This window comes from Anneissia japonica, unplaced genomic scaffold (genome assembly GCF_011630105.1).
Source record: "Anneissia japonica isolate Jap-2015-1 unplaced genomic scaffold, ASM1163010v1 scaffold288091_len1417266_cov198, whole genome shotgun sequence".
Classification (NCBI taxonomy): domain Eukaryota; kingdom Metazoa; phylum Echinodermata; class Crinoidea; order Comatulida; family Comatulidae; genus Anneissia; species Anneissia japonica.
This window is the reverse complement of record NW_022684833.1, coordinates 248,707-272,888: the sequence shown is the minus strand read 5'-3', so window position 1 is coordinate 272,888 and position 24,182 is coordinate 248,707. Positions and strand designations below refer to the sequence as shown.

At 34.0% G+C, this 24,182-nt stretch overlaps 1 protein-coding gene across 1 annotated transcript in view; it reads right to left on the bottom strand.

Moving 5' to 3' along the window:
* LOC117107456 (collagen alpha-1(XI) chain-like) overlaps positions 1–24,182 on the bottom strand; it is an 80,434-nt gene that overhangs the window by 52,302 nt on the left and 3,950 nt on the right. Inside the window, exons 2-3 of the mRNA XM_033249157.1 lie at positions 3,256–3,435; positions 2,819–3,029 (exon numbers count right to left, since the gene is read on the bottom strand). Of these exons, the coding sequence (XP_033105048.1) occupies positions 2,819–3,029; positions 3,256–3,435 (391 nt within the window). The remainder of the gene's footprint in view (positions 1–2,818; positions 3,030–3,255; positions 3,436–24,182) is intronic.

Sequence of the window (24,182 nt, the reverse complement as noted above, 5' to 3'; positions counted from 1 at the left end):
CAAACAAAATGAGTGAAACAGGCAATAAAAGATATACAGTCCTATATTATACTAAGATTACACATTATTATATTGAATATTATAATTCATTTCTTAATAAATTAAGAACACTAAATCATATTATTCCGATCAAGGTTGTTTTTCTTTCGATCCAGGTTGAATATGTTGATATTTGATAAAGAACCGATAAAGAGTGAAAGAGCATCCAAAACTAGAATGTACGGAGACACTTCGTCCCACAGAAATTATGATATTCAAACATGAAAGCAAATATTGACTGAATTATGTCACTTAACAGATCATTCAAATTGGAAAAAGTCTGTTAATTTTCAAAATATATCTGTTTACTTTCCGTCGTAAATTACTTAATATGGCTTTCAAAGTTAATAGGCCTACGTCGAAAGTTGCAGGTATAGCTTACATCAGTTCCACAATTATCACTTCAATAAACTAATAACGATATAGACATACATAATGACTATATATATATATATATATAGGCCTATACCATTATATATATATATATATATATATATATATATATATATATACAAGTAAAAAGTTCAAATCATCTGGAGTAGAGTGCTCAATACATATATATATCACTCGACAATTACCAGATGGATTCGACTTCAGATATATACCCATCCTGAAGAAGTCGGTCTTTCGATTTGTTATTTACTGTAAGTTTTAGTTTAGGCCTAAGTGAGCACTGATTTTTATCAGCAAACCTAATGCAGACTAATTCTAAACCCGTGTAGTCAATCCCCGAATGTAAAGTTTCTAAACGTATAATGTCCTAAATTTTAACTTTTGATTTAAAGTGCCACAGAGTGTGTCATTCTCTCAACTCTCCTATTAATTGGTATGCTCACATGGGACCTCACTCTCTCTCTCTTGCTTGATACTACAGTAGATTACTAGTTAACAACTTGTTCATAAGTAGCTCATCCCTTTCACTTACTGTATTACACACGAGTTCTAACGAATTACTGATCTTGTAGTTATGGTCATTGAGTTATTTCAGTGTTGACCAACACTCTTGCGCGCATGTTTACCAGAGAAATCTTGACCCGATTTGGCTAAATCGTATTAGACTAGGACTGTAGCTTAGGGCCTGGTGGCAAAGGGCCAAGTCTTCTCGTGTCAGACTCTCTGGAGGTAATATTAACTATAATCGGTATGAGATTAGAATTAGCTTAAGTGTACTCAAGGGGAAGATTAACAATGGCGTGTTGGTCTATTACAGCAAAATCGTTGACACCGGGAATATTTAATAGATAACCACATCAACAAACAATGTTTGAACAAATCAAAAATCTCTTTACATCTACAAATGAGTACAGAACAGAAACCCATGGTTTAGAGAGATGTTGAAATTTCTAATCCAAATTTGACAATTGCTATTACACTTTCCACTTGAATACAGTATCTCATCCAACTTTTGTCTTTTCGCTGTTGTGTTAATCTTAAAACTCACAAATTAGGTCAGCTAATCCCAGGTCGTATACGACATGAGTGCCAGGTCACGTCTAACCTTAACTGTTGTTTCGGACGCGGACAAGAATTCGAAGCGTTTTAGTGAGCCATGAGGTTTCAGACAGAACTTTAAATCATTTTCAATCAGATTTTTATTTCAGGATTTCTGCAATTCGTTCCGTGTTCGAATGTGTTTATGTTATTGGTAGATTCTTCGCGAAGGTCATCGACATATGAAAATCAATCAATCATATTGCTAAAATTTCCGTGAATTTGATAACTATCGTCAGCCTCAGGTGACCCTTTTAAACGACTTCATCATAATAATTCTGTCCACAATATATTATACTGGCCCTTTAATCCCTAAACACCTATAGCCCATCGATTAAATAGGTCTACCTATGCATTTAAGGAAATGGCAACAACATGTGGGATATTTGTGAATTAATCTTTCATCGCTCAAGTAACGAAAATGAATAAATTGAACGAATATAATTTTTAAGGCTTTTAATCTGAAATGTGATAGTTTGTCTACATTTGCCCCGAGCATCAGCTTGAACTTCTGTGATTATATTAAATACCGGTCGGCACCTTGTCGCCTTACTGTTAACCAATTTTGCAAATTTAATTGAGCTTGAACAGTTTGGATCCCCCTTCATATACTCATGGGATAATATTTTAAATTAGGTTATCCCTGAGTTAGACAGTGGTTACGTAAGACTCCATGTTCATAATTATTCCAAACGAAAGGAAAGTTATAATCTCAGAGGTTACTAGAAATATTCGTGATTTAAATTCCCTATATCATTCACATGGGCACAAAAAGCACAACATTGAAATGTCCAGCTACTCATATACTTGTAACTTTACTTTTAAAGCAAACGTACAGCCAAAACCTGATTCTTGAGCTCACAAACCGGAGTGCCTAGCTCTTTTCTTAAGTTTTTTTTTTAATGTTTTGGCTAAACTGGGCAATGCTTTGAGGGTTCGGTACATCTCCAGCGCAACGAGTCTGTTTACCTTTCAGCATAATTATGTCGGTACCCATGTATTCTCTTGGGTAGAAAGAGAGAAAACGTACCGTAGTGCATTGCTTAAGAACACAAGCGACTTGCACAGCGAGGGTTCCGAACCCCTGACCTTAATTATTGAGATACGAGCCACAACCGTTGCACCAACCGCTTCCACATAAATGAAACAAAACAAAACAAGCAAATTGTGTCCTAGATCACCTATCAAGTTGAGTTCAACAGTTGAAATGGGAACTCTGGAAACATTCCACAAATCCACTTTCAAAATAGTAGGCCTGTTGCAATAAATAAATAAACAACAAACTTACTTATTATCAGCAATGGAAAATGGAAAAACTGGTGAACTGTCTCCTAAATTGCCTTTAGAGTCGACGTAGTGGAATTTTGTTGTTTTTCCTAACTCAAGTGCGAATCTTGGCCGGCCATTTCCACCGTATAGAGTAAAAAGGAATGCTTTTCGTTTTACAGGATCTGCCTTTAACGTCATAATTAAAGAGAATTCTTCGGGAACATATTCACCTATGAACGAAATAATTCAAAAATTAGTGTAACTTTGTCAAAAACTAACTGAATGATAATCTAGAGCCCTAAACCATTCTAAACACTGCCAAAACTTCGTTATGCATAAATTCATTTCTTATGCTGTTTGTTAAAACGCCTTCCCATACTTTTAGCAGTATATAAGCCTATCTTTAATTTTTGCACTATTTTTGTTAATTGAAAACCAAACAAGGGAAATCCTCACCTTGAAACACTTGATTTGATGGTTCACTCAAACTTGCCTTTTTACCAATTTGAAATGCTTTATCTTCAGTATACGTGCCATCGGAGTGAGGCCGCCTACTGCAGATACCCACATCTTCGACTACTGCATTTGGTAAGTCAAGCAGGCCTACGCCCAACTTCTGTAGTAAATCAACTGACCCTAAAATATATGATCACAAAACATTATTAAAAAAAAAAAATTTATTATCAATAATAAAATATATAATGCACCCTAATTTCAAATATTAAGGAAATCCAGTGCGAAAATAATACGGGGCAGAGCAATTTGAACGATTCAGAAAGATAAACTTATCTTACCCTAGGCCTACTTATATGGCCTACAGTGAATGGGAGTTTTAAGCATAATGTTGGAAAGTTATAGAAGAAATGTTGTTGAGAAAGAGAAAACAAAATGTATCTAGTTTCTAGAGCCAAATAGCCACTGTGAGAGCGGAAAAGTCATTTGTTTGAGAAAATATCTCGGGGTAAGTATGCGCCAATATCATGGTTAGTTGTGGTCTAGTGGTTGCAGGTTCGAGTCCTTTCAAAAATATTTTGTCACGAATTATACTCAGTTAACTAGACCACACTTCACCACACAACACACCCTCACAAAATAGGCTATCGCACTTGGCACTGAGGAAGGACTGTTGTCAGAAAGCTGGTTATATTTCTGGCCCTTAATCTACGATTAGGCCTACATCTTAGCGGTTGGTTATATTTCTGAGACATCCAGCCATAGTTTCCCACAGCATTGTTATTTTCCAGTACTTTGCCAACTAATTTGTGTACGCATATAAAGACACCATTTCCACACACGAAGATCCCTCTTTAAATATATAGATTAATAGAGTGATGACAAATTATTTTGAATAAATAATTATTTAACTTAGACATCTGCTACTAGACATAGGAAGATACGCTTTAGAGCCCAATCACACTTATTTAGCCGGCCTAGGGTCGCCTTACATTACGGCCGACTCAGGGCCGACTCAACTTCATTTCCGTTCACATTTTTTGTTTTAAGTTGTTTTAAGTCGGCCCAGGGCCGCCTTACGGACGTTCATACTTCTTCTTTTGGGCCGGGTCGATGAATTGCAGGACAGGAAGTTGAGGCGATCGCATTTTGATGGCGGAACGGTAAATCACAACCATAAACACATGGAATTCGCGCGAAACATGAACCTAATTTCAAAAATTGTCCTTATATATACTTCTTCGATTTTTTAAGCGGATAGCATTCTGCTTCATGACTATGGCGACCATAATTCTTATAATAACCAAGGCCTTTAATTAGCGCAGCTCGATTTTACTCTGTGCAAAGCCAGACTCGCGATTTCGAAAGTCCATACCTGTATATTGTAAACTGTCTATATAGGTCTATATTGCTGTCAATGTTTGGCCACAGACCGGAGACACTGATTGTGAATAAGTAGCATCAAGATTTATCTATTTGGCAATAATAATTATTTTCATATTAGGTTCATTCACAAACAATTTTTGACGCTTTTTAGAACCAGCTTCGCTCATAACAAAAACAAACGATTATGTTTTTTTTTCTATCCTCGGGGTCACGTGAGCAGCTTTACGAACACAAAACGCACGTGGTTGGTGAGGATGACGTTCACAGAAAAAATGATACCGCTATACAGTGTTATAATTTTAGAATATAAACTTGTTAAATTAATGTGTGCTATACAAAAACGGGGTTTCTTGAGCTTGTAATAGGCCAATATATTTTTTATCTACTGGAATTCTTTAACTGTAGAAAAGAAAGTCGTCATCTGTCAAACTGCCCATGCGTCAGCTTTGTATCACGTGGTATTCCCCATGCCTACAACTTGGTTTGTGATGATGCTTATGCTTCCCACGGAGGCTGTGAGTAATAATTAGTTAGGCATGGAGACCTTATATAAAAACTTTTATTCAAAAACAATAGTTCAACTAAATACAAATTACTTTACAGTTTCCTTAACAATTTTATTTCTCAATGGTGTTTTTTCGCGCAAGTCAGTTCGAATGAATGTTGTGGTTAGATAAGATGTCAAAATCGAGCAATCAGAGCGAACTTGGGTCGGCTGAGGTTCGGCTTACGTTCAAATATTAAGTTGGGTCGGCCCAGGGCCCGCATTGCGGGACCTGAGCCGACTCAAAAGTCGGATTAACTTTAGGTCGGCTCAGGGCCGGCTTAACATTTATTGATTGTTCACACTTAAAAATTGCCGGCCCTGAGGCGGCCCTGGGCCGACGTAACTCTCAAGTGTGATTCGGCTCATAGTGGGCCTGATCGCAAAAAGTGTACGGTACTGTAATAAAGCATTGTCAGTTGCTTTTGGAATTCTTTCAATCATTTAGACATCTAAGTAGGCCTACCTAAAACCTAAAATGCTGGAGATTGACCCCTCTTGCACCCTGCTACTTTAACCTCACTGTAGTTTCGGTCTGGATATACTGAACAAATGAATTGTTTATAGGATCTGTGATATAGGCCTACCTAAAACCTAACATGCTGGGATCACCCGATTCTACCTAATAGATCTGATAAGTTTCGGTGACAGCACCATTCATGATGCCGTCACCAAACATGATTAGGGGATTCTGATCAGATGATTGATGTCTGGTGCAGTCACAGTATAGAAGTGTATCAGAATTTTATTTGTCACCGAAACTGATCACTCAGGTAGAATCGGCTGTGGTGATTGACTCCCCTTGCTTGCACCCTGTACTTTAACCTCACTGGAGCTTCGGTCTGGATATACTGAACAAATTAGTTGTTTATATGATCTGTGATTATAGCTCTTAAAATGAGAACAAGGGAAATCAGAGAAATGGGTCACATTATTAGCCGGTATGTCTGTTACGTCATGGAACAACATAGTCCTAGTTATGTCAAAGAATTTGTACTTCGATACTTCGAACAAGTCATAATGTAGGCCTATTCGTTTATTTTAGATCTTCCATTCAGTTAACAACCAAAGACAGGGTGTTCTACCTAAGAATACTCAAGTAATCCAGAGGCGGATCCAGAGATTTTCTGACGGGTGGGGTGGGGGAAGCACAATATGAAGTTCACGCCGCCACGCCCACCTCAGCCCCACCAATAAGTAGTAAATAATCGAGCTCTCCTTTCGCCCACTGTTGTATCGCCACTGAACTTATGGGTGCACTCCCTTTTTAGCTCTTCCTCTCTTTAATTCAAATTTGTCACCCTTTTTTATTTTTCGGTTTGTCTACAGGGGGTGAGGGTAGCACGGGCCCTCATGGCCCCTGGATCCGCGCCTGTAGTCAAGAATACCCTTTAATGATAATGACACAGTATGTTTTGAAAAATAAGACGAAACATTTTGGTTAGGCCTATATAAAATAAACAAATGTACAATGCACTGATCGCAACACGGCACATACGCGTTTAACTACGCGCAATGGTTATTTCGTCAAACAGTAGTATGCAACCACATCTGACATTGTAAAGATTAACTTATAAAAGTTTCTAAATCCATGCTGACATATTTTACTAACTACATTGACAGTCTCGACACATGAGAAACAATCTGTTTGAATCGTTATAGATGCCAACTATTTTCCATAGCGTTCCCAATCATTCATAACAGAAACTATTTTTAAACTAAGTAAAGAATGCAAATTAAATTACATATTTCAAACTGAGAAATATTGTCAGTGTATCTACATCACTTTATATGGAGAGGAATCCAAATTCTCCAAACCCAGACAGCAATACATGACAAGCTGGTAAGCTTTGCATTTGAATTAGGCTCGTGGTGGGATAAATTGAGACAAAAAACTCTTCTACGTTGTTGCAGACCTACATAATCATTACAAAATACAGGTGTGTTGACATTTGGTAGAAACACAAACGTCAACGACACATGCAAGTAGGTCTATATAATGTTCACAGTAAATATCACAACACACAAAAACTCAGATCTGGCCAATACAACTACAGTGTCCATGTTATAGTCAGCTATGAGGTCAATCAGTACACTCCTATGAATATTTTCACGTAGGACATGTTTATTTATTTTTTTAAACTAGTATAATAATAACTTATCTAAAAAATGGCTTCATATAAATTTGCACAAAATAAATACATAATATTGAAATACCGTTTTATATCATTCAAGCAATCGAATATGTCGATTGCTCTCTCGGGAAGCAGCGTGTATCATTTTTTGAAAATGATGTGTTAATCTTTTATTCCTCAAAACTAGTTGTAAATTTCATCTGAAAACCATGACTTGACTGCCTTGACTATTTTTTAAACACGGTGTCAGAAAGACAGGAAATGTGACGCTGCTGCTACCAAGACTTGCCTGCCAACACTTATTTTCATCTGAGCGCTGGATGATTTTATCTGAAATCTCCTGAATTAACAAGCACCACTTCAAGTATTCCTCAGTGTAAGAACCCTTATGAACATTCCTTATTTTAAGGGCTGTCTGATCGTCTGATTTTTTTCCGCCTAAAAGAAGACAAGAAACACTATCTACCATTCCAGACAATTATCCGAAGACTCTGCAAATGATCTAATTACGCATCGAATTATTAATTTACAAATATTTGGCGCCAGTGCCAAATGCATATTAAGAGGGCCTAGAATTATATGGCATTATATATATATATATATATATATATATATATATATATATATAACTGTACACAGTGTATATATATGATATAATCCTTTTCATGTTCGAACAAAATTATTTATGCGAGTCAAGTGAAAATAATGAATAATAAAAATAATATAACAAATAATATGAGACACGACCCATTGTCTATATTAGAACACTTCCCATTGGGTAACAAAGTCGTCATTTTTCATTTTTGTCAAAAAGTGTCTATAGTGGTGAATTATGGTTTAAGGTTTTTTTAATAAAGTTTCAAAAATTTCTATCGCAAGTGTGAGCCAGCGAGCCATGACGTCACGACAATAGATACGATACGAGACGTTACTCGAGTTGTGCGAGGTATCGGCTGAGATTTGTGGAGTACAATTCAAAAAACAACTATAGGTCAACTGATGTTAAATAGACAATGTTAGCTACCAAAGAGCGACGTTGTTTTTCATTGGGACCTTCGTCCCTTCAAGGCTAGGCCTATACCATCCTAGCTAGTCTAGGCCTAGAGAGCGCGAACATGCGGACGTTGGTACGAGGAGTAGGTTAGTCTATTGCTGTCAAGTATATGAATTGGCTGCTTCGCAGCAATAAAATAATATTATTATTTATCATATTATGTATATACTGTACTGTATATATAAATTGTTATGATTTTGTTATTATTAACAAAATTATAACAATGTATATATAATATGAAAAATATGGAAATAGAAACCATTTTGTTTACACTTAATATACATGTCAAGTAAACACATTGACGTACGGTAGCTACTTTCACCTTTTATAGAATTTACTGTTTTCGCGTGTCCAAATTTGATAAAAGAAAAATCATGAACAACGATAATCAGACCAATTGAACACTTCGTTCATTGGAAGAAACTTTGTTGTTCGCAAGTTCAAAATACTGTGTTTATCAATATAAGATACAAACATTAATGACATAGACATAATTATATCTAATTAGGTGAACAATAATTAGTTGCTAAACAGAGCTTGTAAGATGTGAGGTTATATAAAAAAAGTGTAGCCCTTATTTTTAGAAGTGGCTAGACAAATTACACAAGGGAGACTCAGTTTGAACATAACCTACTTCTTTCGATTATACTAGTACTGTCAATGCGGTAATCTTAAAGAAAATACGACCTCAAGTAAACGCCAGAGTGCAAACAATCTCAGGTAATGTTAATTTAAATTGTTGCTTTTATGCAAATCCAGCGAGAATTTGTCTTATTTTACAGATATTTTAGAGTAGCTAACCCAATAGCACCTTGTGTAATTTAATTTAAAATCGTTTCCTACTAAAATAAAAGTACAGTACTGAATATTGCAAAATAGTTAATAACAAACCACTGACAGTAGGCACCTATAAATTTTGTGATAACCAGTCTCTGAAGTAATCAGCAGTGTATGGGGACATTCACTAGCTCATTGGTTGAAATGGTAACAACACGATTAGCCATATCTGCATAACACTTTAAAAACAAAGTAAAAACACTTCAAAATAATATGAAAGTATAGTATCTCGGATTATTTCGAGGGCTAGATTTCTGGTTTTTATTAAATATTTACTGTGGGCATTACCTTGTTATTATAAAAACAAATATCAGATTTAGAATAAGTTTCTTGCGGTTTTATCTATCAGACGAATTGGACATATGATCACAAGATCACTATCGGTGTCGTTGTCTGTGGATATCTAATATCAAGAAATTATAAATAACATTAATAGTATGGAATGCCATTATAATTACATGTACAATTTTTGGGTAAATTAGGATAGGTGTGTGAATATTTTGTTTATATCCAATAGGAATAGACATGGCGTTCTTAAAATTTTGTATTTATTTTAGTAAATTCAGTGCTACATTGTAAAATAGGATAGTACGAATTTGATAGAATATCCAATTGTCATAAAATCAAAATATGGTTAGCAAAAACTACAATTATATGAGCGTCCCAATTGATTAGGTCTGGCTGGACCATCCCCACAAAATATCGTTTAAATACAAATAAAAATATGCTTCTTCAAACTTAGATACTTAAATAAATTAAAATATTAAAAAGTGCAATAAATATAGGCCTATAATATGTACAGACAAGAGACATTGTATTACAGTACCATTACAATTTTTTAAAATAAGAACCAGTAAAATTTTGCACAGGCTCAGTGTTCTTATTTTTTGGCCGATTTCAGGCTCAAAATGTTCTTATTTTGTTCTTAGTTTACACACCTTTTAAACAAAAAATTATTTAATTGTACGGCAGTATGCACTGTACAATAAATGGCCCCCAAATGTCAGATAGGTACACCTACTGTACTGTATTATAGATGGTATTACAGTCACACCTACTGCACATAATGTACAGATATAATATTTTGGTTTTTAAAATAATAAACCTCATTTGAAATTTTACCTCAGCCTCAATTTGTTCTTATTTTGTTCCTAACTTTTAAGCAATTTCAGCCTCAGTGTTCTTATAAAATTTGTTCTTATAAAAAAAAAAGTGCACTTCAATTTAAAAAAAAAACATAATGATAATAAAATATAATAAAACCATCTCATTATTAATGTTTTATATTTTCTATTTGACAGATAGTTATTTATGCATTTCTGTACTTACACCTAACACAAACAGGAATTGATGGTTAGCTTTTGTTATTCAATAGGCCTATTATACAGTAGATACTGAACTTTCGACTTTGATTACCCACTCAATAACTACCAATGAAAAAGATGCTCTGATGGGTCTAGACAAGAGCGGATACAGACCATTTTCAATAATACAACGAACGTTGATGATCATTGCAGACGCTTACGAATTCTCACGCTATTTGATTTGTTGACCTCAAGACCCAATCATCGATCGCAGATAAACTTAGAACCCAGTACAGTATTTTAATTTGTTATTATTCCATAGTCGCTATTGTTGATTTTTTAAAAAATTTTTTCATTTTTTAGTTGAAATTAGGTACGGTAGACCTCAAATCACTCAGTAGCGGAGCACATGCGCATTGTGAACGCGTTATGAGCATCGACAACTTTGTGAGAGATTAATATTCTTTGGAGAGTATACAAAGAGCATTAAACTCAATCACGGTGGCACAAAACTGTTAATAGGGTCCATGCAGCAGCATAAACAACAATACTTTCTACAAGAAAATAATTAAAATAAAACAATTTTGAAAAGTGTTGAATATTCATAATCGAAATGCGCCCCCAATGTACAATTACATTGTAAAAAATTAATAACCATAATTTTGTATAGACTAATATGCATGTCTCAAATAATCTTTAAAAAATAATTTAAAAAGAAAATGTTTAGCATCCAAACGCAATTTTACAAAAAATTTAAGATTCGGTACGTGAACTCAACGACATGTCTACTGAGACCCAAAAAGACCAGAGTTTAATGGTTCAAGAACAATCGTAAATTGAAGTTGATATATTATTATTTATTACCATAAAACGTATATGTGAAAAGTTCAAAAGAAATTGTAAAACAGGTGAATTTCATGAAAGTAATTCGAACTCAAATTTACAAAACCTCTAGGCCTATTTCAAAACCATTTTGACGAGCCTTCATTCATTGTCAATATCATCACATAGTTTAATAGGGACAGCACGTTACAAGCAAAATTACATAAAATTCCAATTCAATAATTAGTAGATATTTACAAAACATAAAGGCGGTGAAAAAATACAATTAAAAACATAAATTAAAAGATAATATATTTACTATTATTATTATTATTATAATATTATCCCTAGAGTGATAATTACAGTACTTTATAATTTGGCCTACTATCATCTTCTTTAATAGTTATTATTTTTTATTTCATTATGGCTTTTAAAGTTATCATAATGTGTCTAATTACCAACAGGAACGACCATTGAATGGTTAATATTTCAAAGAAAACAAAAAATACTGTTATAGTCATAATGTATTTAACATGGTAATTGACATTTACGGAAGTCAATTACATGTAGGCCTACATAATATATGTCCAATAGAATGATTACAGATAGGCGTATGTAGAGGAACCAACAAGAACGATCTAGACCTACTTTATAAGGCAACTTAACCCTAAAATAACTACTTTTTATCTGTTACAAAAGTACATGTACATGATTCATGAGAGGAAGACGGTTATGGCTGTGTGAAAATACATGTGTTTTGACCGATAAGTGAAACTTCAACTAGCCTGTCACCTAGACCAACTAATTGAATGGAAAGAAACTTCTCAATATTTGAAGTGGACAGCTGAATATACAAGTACACAAACAATTATTTTCACATACAAATTATTTATTATGCCTTAAAAGTATAGGCATTAGTGTTAGCATGTTAAATACATGCAGGGGTCTACGTACTCACTTATTTCATAGTAAAATATTTGTATTATGATCACTCATTTCGACATTCAGGAAAATAAATGTATTTTAGTACAACGCTTTTACATTTTGAAATACACTAAAAAAAAAAGCTTAGAAAGTATTGGTCTATGTCCATCTTTAGGCAATGACGGTGTTATTATAATGCGGTACTTGTATATATTATATTCGGTACTTATATACTTACTATATATGCCGTATATAAGCCTATATATACACGCATACATACATACATACATACACATATACACCCCTACATACATACATACATACATAATTATATACTTAACAGTATTTATTTATTTATTTATTTCAACAATATTTTGTGAAGGTGGTCCATCCATCCTGTGCTGATCAATTGGGACCCTCAACTGCAAGTGAACATCATTTATAAAAAAAAAGTCTAAAATGGTTGGGGCAAGGTAGGAACATTTATGAATATCGGCACCTCTAGATGGCCGGAAACTTCACATTCTTTATGAGAACCTCGTTAACGTTTGGATAGTTTATTTAAAAGGAAAATAGAAAGCGCCCTCAAGAAAATTCTTTCATTCCTATGTCAGTTTGTTGGACCAGTTGTAGTAGGAAATGGTACTTGACCTGTTAACGTAGCCGGTGACTTATGTATGGTGTCCAGTATGGACTTGTTTAAAAATGTACTTTTCACTTTTGGACTTCAAATAGGCCTAAATAATTTCACCTTACAATTACGTAACACTTCCATAGGAAGTTGTGTTGATACGACTGGGAATCCACACTCAGTGGACCATTCACGCTATCAACATTATTTTGGTTGATATGAAAACAAAAATACATGTCTATCAAAAATATAAATTTAAATTTCGCTTGATAAGTCATCTCAAATTATAACTTTAAATTTCCGCAACATACTGTAGGTTTAATGATATTATGGTTTATTTCTATATCCACTTCGGCAATACACCGAATCATACACTGAAGTCAACCACAACAAAAATGGATTAGTAACATCAAGATGAATGACACTCTCAAATTATACCTTTAAATTTCCACAACATTGGTTTAATGGTATTATGGTTTATTTCTATATCCACTTCGGCAATACGCCAAATCATACACCGCAACCGCAGCAAAAATGGATTAATAACATCAAGATAAAGGATGATGTACGCCTAGTACCCCAGACCCGTTTGTAAGGTTGCCTGGGTAACGTTCACTCTAAATTCTAACAGTTACACAACGCACTTTTACCCTCAAGTTGAACAGGTGTTTATTGACCTGGGAGCCTCTTTGTAAATAAACTTGGGACCACACGCAATCCAGATCCAAGCAAATGAAATCATCCGTATGAATGATTTATTATTTTTTATTTATTACGGTACAAACTATACAAAAACGGTAGTACAAGGCTAAACTTGTTTGTATTACAATAAAATTACAAAACAAAATTCACATTAAAAGGCCATTAATAATTACAAAAATGACAATTAAAAATTACATTTAATCAACTTAAAACATAGCTGTGTAATTTTATTAGGATTAGGTGGTAGTAGGTAGCGTAGGCCTACTGTAAGTAGAAATCCAGAATCTCTTCTACTATTTCGTGATGCATTTTTCCCAGTGCAATCAGAATTCCTGAAATGTCCATATTTCAATAGAGGGCGTGTTATAGTTTAATAAGGCATGTTTTTTGACACATCTTTAACTGTGAACAACCTAGATGTTGCGATGAATCTGTGTCAGATTTGGCAGAAATATCTCGAACAATCTCGAACATTATTTTATTAGAATTAAATGTCATTTCTTCATAGAGTTCATTTCATGTTTTGGAAATTAGGACAGATGTATGATGTTAAACTTATCTGTAACTTGGAGGAATACCAATCTAATTCTAGTCAACGTATCTTGGGTACTGGATACCCTTATCCCTTTTCCTGAAGTACAATTAACCTAAATACAGTTTGCCACTGCTGATTTATCCAATTATGGTTAGAAAATGAAAGATTATAAAACGGAGGTCATAACCTCTTTACTCATAATAACTTATAAAAACTAAAATAGATACGAAATCCCTCGATGTGTAGGCCTACTGAAGTAGTCAGTTGGTTTATGGGTTATTTTGTGAGTTTAAGACTTTTTATACTGCTGTACACCCTTGTAACACTTAAATTTAAGGCTTAGCCTGTATAGTACCCATCACAAGTATTACTTCAGATTTACAGAGAATCATACAGGCACATTTACCTATATACTGATAGGCCTACCAACAATGCAGTTAGCCAAGATTTTCAAACAGTGCGGGACAATATCTGGGTGGATTCACTTTACGCGTAAATTAAAATAATGTGGACTAATTTTCTTAAAAGTTGACCCATTTTACCCAAAAATATGAAAATTTTTGAAAAAAGCGGACCCATTTTATGTATGAATTGCACAATTTTGACTCATTTTTCAAAATGTAAATCCATTCTTTGTGGACACATTAGAAAAATTGTGTGGGACTGTACCAACTGTCCCAATAGCTAGTTACGGCATCTACCAATAAAAAGAATGTTCTCAAAACCAGTTGTTAGAGGAAGAAGACGTACGGTATTGAATAACATTCGTTTGAGGCATTATAACAACAAATTGTTCATGTAATAATGTCCTGCATTTATTTATAAAGACACCGTATTTTTTAAGATTTCGTATGGAGCACTGAGTTATAGACCTACAACTATTTTGTTTTATTACAGACACGTGTTGAATGTACGTGAATTCTTAGACAATATCTCATTCAATTACTGTCACAAATATAACGTATTGTAATAATTACGAAATTTATAAGATGCATACATAAGATAGACAGGAAGGAAATCGAGGGTCCGAGAAGACGTAACTGGAAAGAGAAATACCGGGGTACGGAGAACGCGTTAAATGAATTCAAATGACTATCCGTCATCATTCTGTTAAAATATTAATCTATATGTAGGCCTATTCATGAATGAACCAATTTTAAAGTAAATTGAGATCCAGCAGTTTTTTCGTTACAGAGCAGTGACTCGCATATTTATTTACAAATTTCCTATGTGAAGTTCGTGCTCAGTTTGAAGTTCTGGATATCATATGAGTGAAGGAAGTCGAAATTAGTATCTTCCTCTTTGTATTGTTACAGTCATGACCCCAAAAACATGACATCAAATCATATAAATATGAATATAGGCCTATACGTGCACAAATCTAGTTGCAGGGTACGCTTTGTCCGGCAATATGGATTCCCTTCGACTGATAATGCAAAACAAATTTGGCTTCCCCAAATGCAAAACATTTGGAGTTGTCCAGGCCTATATTTATCTTACCTACACATAAATAAACACAAAGGTTCAACAATAACAATTGATATCACTTCATACAAAATTATTTTGTGGCGTCCTAAGAGACTAGTTAAAAGCCCCTTCGCCTTGCAGAGATTAGCTGAGGATTTCCTCATTCGCCATTTCCATATCAGTTGATTAACCTCTTTTGTTTTCGTGTTGAGTTCTACTATGAAATATTTGTTAATAATTCTATCATATCTTTACCGTACTAATCATCATTTATAAAAAAAAAACTGAATCAACTAAATTATACATGACTCATAAATATAACTTTATTAAACTTAATCACAGTAATAAATTAGTTTAACGGGTTTCTCTTTGAATTTTATTATAAGCGATCCAGTAAGTAACACCCTAAATGCGTGTTTAGGCACATAATCCAGTCTCGGGTAATTGATCATTAGTAGGCCTATCCCTTAAAACAAAATTTTATAACCCGTCCCCACATGACAACGAAAAAAAGACTTACAGGATATACGTTAATTCACAGTTGTTTCCTGAATTTTTCCTTTGCTGTTAATCGCCTCTGGGTTGTATGTACAAAGATGAGTGGAAGAGTGCGTAGCCACTGACAACCACTTTGCGACCAGTAAAGAATTCTGAAGTCCCACAACATCAATAAACTATCCATCCAGGAGCAAAAGTTGTCAACTACAGTGAGAGAGCAGCCTAGATACCGCATTACCACAAATCTTATTCTTATATAGGACCCGAGATATTTCTAAAGAATTACCTACTTGCCCCTACATCGTTGCTTTCCTGTCAGCTGGCGCCTATTTCGATTAATAACACAGAGATATTTCGAAAGTCTTCAAGATTTCATTCCCGTATGATTTCGTCAATTAATACAGAAGGAAGTATGGAATAAGTACTGGAATTCTCAGGCGGCGCGAGGCAAGCCTGAATCATTGCATTCGAACTGCAGATACATCTCTGCTATTTTGGGTCGCATTCTCCCTTGGCATTATATCCATTCGAATAATGTTAAATGTGCAAAAGAGAATGTGCTGTTACAAGGTAATATAGCAGTAGTAAAGAGTAACTATCTTGATGACAGAATAATGCGAGCAAAAGAAACGACAACAATAGTAATGTCCATAAATATGTCATTGGTGAATTCCCATTATAGTAAATAATATCATGTCACACTACAATAGATGGTGATAATACATGTGTACAACTGAAACTAAATTGAAACGTTCACAAAGGACTTCCCGAAGGTCTGACAATGCAAAGCATCATTGAAAGAACATATACATTTTGATCTCAATTTCCAGATAAATCATTAGGGGCCTATTAGTAAAATGTACTATTGATTTATTTACAGACTATGAAACTCCCACGTAAACATTACAATGAATATTAAACAACTCTAACGTTGAATGTATCTAATCTAGGCACCCTTTACGTGCTCAAAACAAAACCATATCGCATTTCTGTCTCATAATGAATTATTGTTGTTTTTAACTCATGTTGAAAATGAATCAAATATAATCTAAATACATTACAATGTATAACTACATCTATAATATATACAAGCACGATTAATTAAATAGCGCCCTCAACATAATTAAGTTGTAACTGTGGTGGAGTCCGAATGTTCCACTTTTGTTTGTTATCATCCAGTATGCGTAACAACAGTAGTTGCTAAGAAGCAGGAAGCTATCACTTTCCTCTGCAAATGTATCTGTAATCACTGTTGTTATATGCTAAGCAGACCTACGTCCACTTTAGCAACGTTAGCACTTAAAGGCAGATAATACACATCGTTATGTATAATTCGTTAGATAAATTATTTACTCAGAATTTCTACAGGCCTACAAAATAGTAAGGCTTATCCTGAACCAGTGCTATTAAAAGTGGTTTCTTCTTTTGCAAGAAATTATCATTTCATTTATTTCTCTCAAAACATATATACGAAAGGCAGGAACAAACAGACGCAACCAGAAAAAAACAGGAGAGAGAAAAACCAAAACGCGAACTTAATCAACTATCTAGTGGTTTCCCCCATTACATTAAAAAATATTACAAATATCATCAATAAAAATAAATAATTTTTCATAAATTTAAATAGTTAAAATGTAAAACCATGTAAAACGAGCAGGAATATCATTTTGAAGGAGGGTACTGTATATGATAACATTCATTGATAACTCAGACCTCAGGTATGTAATTCCGAGTTATATATTCTTAATTAGACCCGAGTTTTCTAGATCTAGAAAATTTAAATCTTTGGACAATGTATAGGTTAAAGTTTTCTAGATCAGAGCTTCTCATCTTTTGAAGCACAATGACCTGAAATCCTAATTCTTATTAGATTCTGTTGAATGTGCACATTGGTATAATAATTCAGTACATCTGATTTATATATTATTTTATTTTATTATATACCTCAGTACATCTGATTTATGAACTTCCATCACTGAACATTCATTAAGGAATCGAGATTTTATTATCAATTGTCAATAAATGCACAATTAATCAAATCATTCATACAAAACAAATATTGTACGAAGTTTAATTTTTACATATTTATTTAACTCTGTTTGAAAATCAGTACATACATGCCTACTTATTTCATACCACTTGGCCTCCACGTACAGTAATAACAAACTACCTTTTTGTCGAGACGGTGGTGTTGCTAAACCCAAACAATCTTGTTAAACCCAAACTGGATACTTTATACAAATACTAGTATATGTGGTACAATTCAGTTACAAATTAGTATATGCAAATCGATGCATACATGTGTATATATATAAATATGTAAATCGGATGTAGTTGGCTCCACATATGTCTCTTAAATTGATAAATGGATAAAAGCAGATGTAAAAGTAAAACAATTGCATACGTTGACATTATAGACATACAATTATTTATGTCTAATATATATATATATATATATATATATATATATATATATATATATATCATGTTGTTGTTGTACCGTTTTCTGTTGGATATCACGTCCGCATGTTAATTAGTACTTTATAGTACGCTTGTGGTTCACTGTATTTATTTCTATATTTACACAAATATAACTTCCTATTCTAATATCTAAGTCTCTTTTCAAGGAAAACAAGATTATGCCTACCGTTTAAACATTAAAGTTTGACGCAAACGAAGGCTAACATTCATCATCAACGAAACTTTTCACCGTGACCAGTTAGGGGTTCTCATTACATATTTATTTAAACCTTGAATGTCATTCAAACGGTAATGAACTTAATGAACATACATTACCATGTACACAATATAAGCCTATGTTTTTGAAGAGTCCGTTTCATATCGATTTAAAGACCTTGCTTATCTAGACTGGACTCTTTAATTTGATTAAGGGATCTCGTATTCTCTCACACAGTGGACTATCCTGCTAGATTTCCTGCATCGGATTGGAGATACTGTAGTCTTCTGAAAGGAAAACCTAGATTTGGAGCTGCTCATTTGCAAATTAAATTTTATTTTTACAGATGAAGCGTTATATTAAGTTCGCACGAAGCTGAGCTCTATAATGCTCGGTGAAACAACTGTACTTACAACAGCAAACCAGGTAGTATATACTATACTATACATATGTTTTTCATTCATTAGTAGAGTACAGTATTTCAGAGGGTTGCTGGGACAAACAAAATGTTCTTGTTTTTAAATTCTTCAGTTTAAGGTCCTCAATTTGCATATTTACCAATGTTTAATACTACATTTTTATACAGTATATGCATATTCATTTATACACAAAACGCGGCCTCAAGGAAGAAAGAGAGTAGTGTTTTTAGATGACCTGAAGGAATCAAATGAAAGCTGTGCCATCATGAAACGTAAATTATATGATAAAGAAAGTCGGAGGAATTAACTGCTGTGAACCTGCCAGTAGGCAGAAAACTATTGATGATGCGTTGGGTTTTAAGACTCTACACTCATACACTGGGTCTAAACAAAGACCTTGGCATTTTGAGCGGCCGGCTATACGTTCATTAACAAATTAGCTAACAGATAATCCAGTCCGAATTATTATGTCAAAGAGGCCGCATTCTGTGCACTGGCCAGACCGCCTATTGTGCCAATCGTTTTGTTTATCTTTTGTTTACCATTTGACTTTAATTGTTCAATTTGATGTTAATTGATTCAGTAGGCATTACGCTGAAGAAGAGAGCAGGCGCTCCCGAAATATTCGTTATTAAATAAATTTGTATATATCCTGAAAAAACGTCAACCGCCTATGTTATTATTTCTTGTCTCCATTCTACTATATATATAATATATATATATATATATAGGCCTATATATATATATACTATATTCACATAGGTATACTCTGGCATTGCGCACTTTGCTCCTGATGACCTTGAACCACAAATAGGCCTACTCTAGGTACTGTATATAGTCTATGTATAGACATATTGTATCGTGACTCTCATTCTAAGCATTCATAGTGGTAAAAATATATTTACGACCATATACCATTTTTTATATATACAATTAGTATGATTTCATATATAAGTTCCATATCTATGATTAGGCCTTTTCAGTACGGTTCCGGCGATTATATCTTAAGCCACTGATATCGCAAGGGATTAAGATAATGCATTTGAGCGCACAGTACGTTAACTTGTTACGTTGGAAGATTTGGCAATTTTCACAGGGGAGGGATCTACGATCTTGGCTGAATGAGAGAGAACAATTCCAAAGCTAGCGCAGGACTTGTATAATTGTTTTATAATTGTATTTACTTTTATGATACTGAATTTCACCCATGTTCTGTTTATGCTCAATGCCTTCCCTTAGGCCTTTCTGTTTCACAAATGTTTTGATACCGGTACATCAAGCAATGCAGCGAGCAAATGAAGTACATCATCTTCTCTATCAATGCTGACAGCTGCTGTCCTTGTAAAACGGAGACTGCTCCAAATCAATTATTCCAACCTTGATCAAATCTAAATACCCTAAAATGGACGAATTTTCCAGCTAGCCAAATAATACTGAATATGAAAGGCTCCTTCGAATGCTGATCCAAACCAAGAAAACATATACATAATAGGCATCTTATGACTGCGACCTGGTTAAGGCAATTCGAATAGCACATCTGGTGGGAAACCATCACTCGACAGGCTATATGAATTCACTAAATATTGCAGAGCTTGTATGGAAGGTAAACCTGATTTAAGATAGGTTAGGTTACACATACTCACACCATAAGGTCGTGGATCATATGGAATATCATTTTAAAACATTCCTCAACTATCGAAAATCAAAAAGGGCAAGTACAGTACAGTGCTCCATGATATGACATGATTAAACGAGACGAGAACATAATTAGAACTCGAACAACACCCGTTCTCTTTCATAATTCCTGACAAATATTTTTATAATAATTTACTACACGAGAACATAATATATCAATTAACATGGGAGAGCTTACACAGATACTAGTATCTTTTCAATGTTTTCTGATATACAGTAGTAACAGTATATCCAAGTTTATAAAAATGATACGAATGTTCCTCATAGAATGTCGTACATGATAATACATGCATTCGGTGACGGTAATGAAATGATTAATCGACCAACAAAGATAAAGGCATAATCGATAAAATCTGAGGCTGCAGACACACTGATCATGAGAGAGGTAGCAAATAATTGGGTTCAAAGTGGGGACAACCATAACAAGAAATCAAAAATGTGGTTAAAGTGGTATTTTCTTACACATCGGAGATGCATTGTTGAGTATCTTTGTATCTTAAACAATAGGTATAATGTTTTTCAACATTTGACTAACATTTACAGTAACTGAACTAGGGTTTGGATGATTCCTATGTCAGGTTTAAATGAAAGATTTCCTCTCGAAAACATTGAATCCAGGTGTCATCTCCATAGGCCTGTTCCTTTTCGTGGCTCATTAATTCCAATTGCTATTTCTATAGGCCTGTTTCCTCGCTCGTTCCCATTAGGAGCCAGTAATTCCGGGGCGCCACCAATTGATTAAACGATTGACTTAGTACGTCTCAACCAAAACATCAAGGCCTGTATAAAGTCAATCAGTCTGCCAAGAATCATCTTAAAATTGATAGCATCTCGAATTTCTAGAGTTAACACGGACTTCCCATTTTCACAACGTTCATAAAATATTCAAATATCACATCTAAGCATGCATTTATCAGCAGACTAGGCCTATTAGATAAATTCGTCAACCCGTCCTTAATTTTATAATAATTTGGTGTCCCTGAGGAGAGCACGGATGACAGAACATACAAATGTTTCGCAGTAACCACAAGAAAACCCCATCGAGAATGTAGGATGTTTAACAAGAACCTTTTATAGACTATCATGTTGCTGGTGTTTACCGTCTAGACAATGTCTCACAAGATATGGAATAGACCTAAAAAAACAAACAAGCTTCCCGGTACCCTAATGTTCACAATCACAATGAACGTTTGAAACAATTTCACTGAGAGTATAATAACGGTGTGCGATGCAGTAGTACGGTACTGTAAATGCTACTTTTTACCAAGCTCCTGCTTACACGTTCTTAATGAATTGGAATTGGTTTTTTTTTTCAATAATGTTCAAGATGATCAATTTGAGTTCTCAATAACAATATTTTAATATATGTTGTCTTATATTTATTATATACTGAGTCTTGTACGGTATTTTTTTTTTATGGATAAGCTTAATTGAAAAATGCACATCACGAATTTTTGGAAACAAAAACATAACTTAGTTTCGGAAAATACTGTAAATCGCTCCGTGAAATCAACCTCCTTGGTAAAATACAGCCAGAGGTTGCAAGGTTTCGAGAAGCATATAAATCTGTAATCACAACGTAAAATACAAACGATGTTGTTATTTGAAATTCTATCTGTATTTAATTAGAGTCAACGAATTTATATCAATAATTGCATTGTATTTCCCAATTATTTAGAAAGTGCAGTTTGACTGGAATTAAATTGTACGACGTTTGCAGTGCTCATAAAAGAATGAATACAGTGTCTTATAGGAGCATGTCGGAGGGTCTGGGAAAACGCCATGAGATATGAAATTAAGTTTCACCCAGGAATGTCTGACCTTGCGTCGGAGCACCCCGGGTGTCGGATTGAAGCCTAGTCGGAGGTTACACTCTCGGTTTCATATTGGGGCGTGTCCCTAGAAATTCTCGAATCAAAACGTATCTTATAATTGACTCTACTACAACTACATCCCTATCTAATTATTAAATATTTTTAAACTCGGAATAAAAATTACTTGAATGTATGCGCACTAATCTATAGGTTTACTACCATAGTTTAGTACTTAAAAATGCAATAATATTATAGGAGATAAAGATAAAATAATTATAGTATAAATGTACCGTATATCTTAACGTTCGGTGTTTTTAGTTACGACGAAGGAAAGTGTCAATCCCTTAGCTATTTATCATGATATATTATTATGTAATGTACTATAATTATATAGGCATATATAGGGCAATAAACTCATAACCATAACAAAATATATCATGATGTGACAATTTTAATTGGGCTTTCCTCTGCGTTTGGATGCCACTTCATGCTTAGTACTTTCGGCGAGACATACGCAAGGTTCTGACAGACTTCATTTCTTCTATATGTATTAACAATCGAGCCCATCTGGGAGCTGGACGCAATGTCATAACCACACATGAGATATAATTGCACCCAAAAAAGTTAAAGGGAAGCATATAATTTAGATAAAGTGTCTTCAGTATGCAATCGGTCGGCGACTTTGTGTCCAGCAATTTAGAAATTTGTTAAGAAAAAAAATCATGATGTAGTTCTTCATTTCTAAATATAAAACATTACGAACATCGAACATAAGCAAGAATAAACATTCATTTACCATGGCTGTCTATTCATAGGCAGATTCCCAAATTTTATAATTCATGGTACTGTACATTTTACGGAAGTCATAAGGGTTGTTCCTAAGGGATGATTATGACCTCAAAATGTATTCCATGTTATTCTTTGATGTGTGCCATAATCAACCAATTTTCCAGGGCTCACCAGACACACATGCATTCAATTATAGATAGGCCTATTACTGTATAACATGTGGGAGCCCCTCAGAAATTAAAGCAAATCATTGAATAGCTGGTTTAAAATTATCAATTTATCAACCTCAATGTTTATAACACTGTAGTTCCCATCGGATATATACATAATATTTAAATATATATACTCAGTGGTTAAAAACCTGAAAAATGTAATTAAAACATTAATTTCTTAGTTAAAATGATGAAATAAATTATCGACCTTCTGACTCATTAATAATTTAATTTTTTAATACAATGTAGGTAAGGTTATTAGTTTTCAATTAGATATATTTTTCTGGCAGACGCATTATGCAGTTTTTGAATAGACCTTAAAGAGTTCCTAAAATATACGATACTGTATTTACATATAATTCATGGTACAATATATCATAAATTAATTTATCAATTCATTTTAATTTAGCTTAACTCAGGCGGTGTCGCTACAATTCTTGTATTTCTATTATTATTATTATTATTATTATTATTATTATTATTAT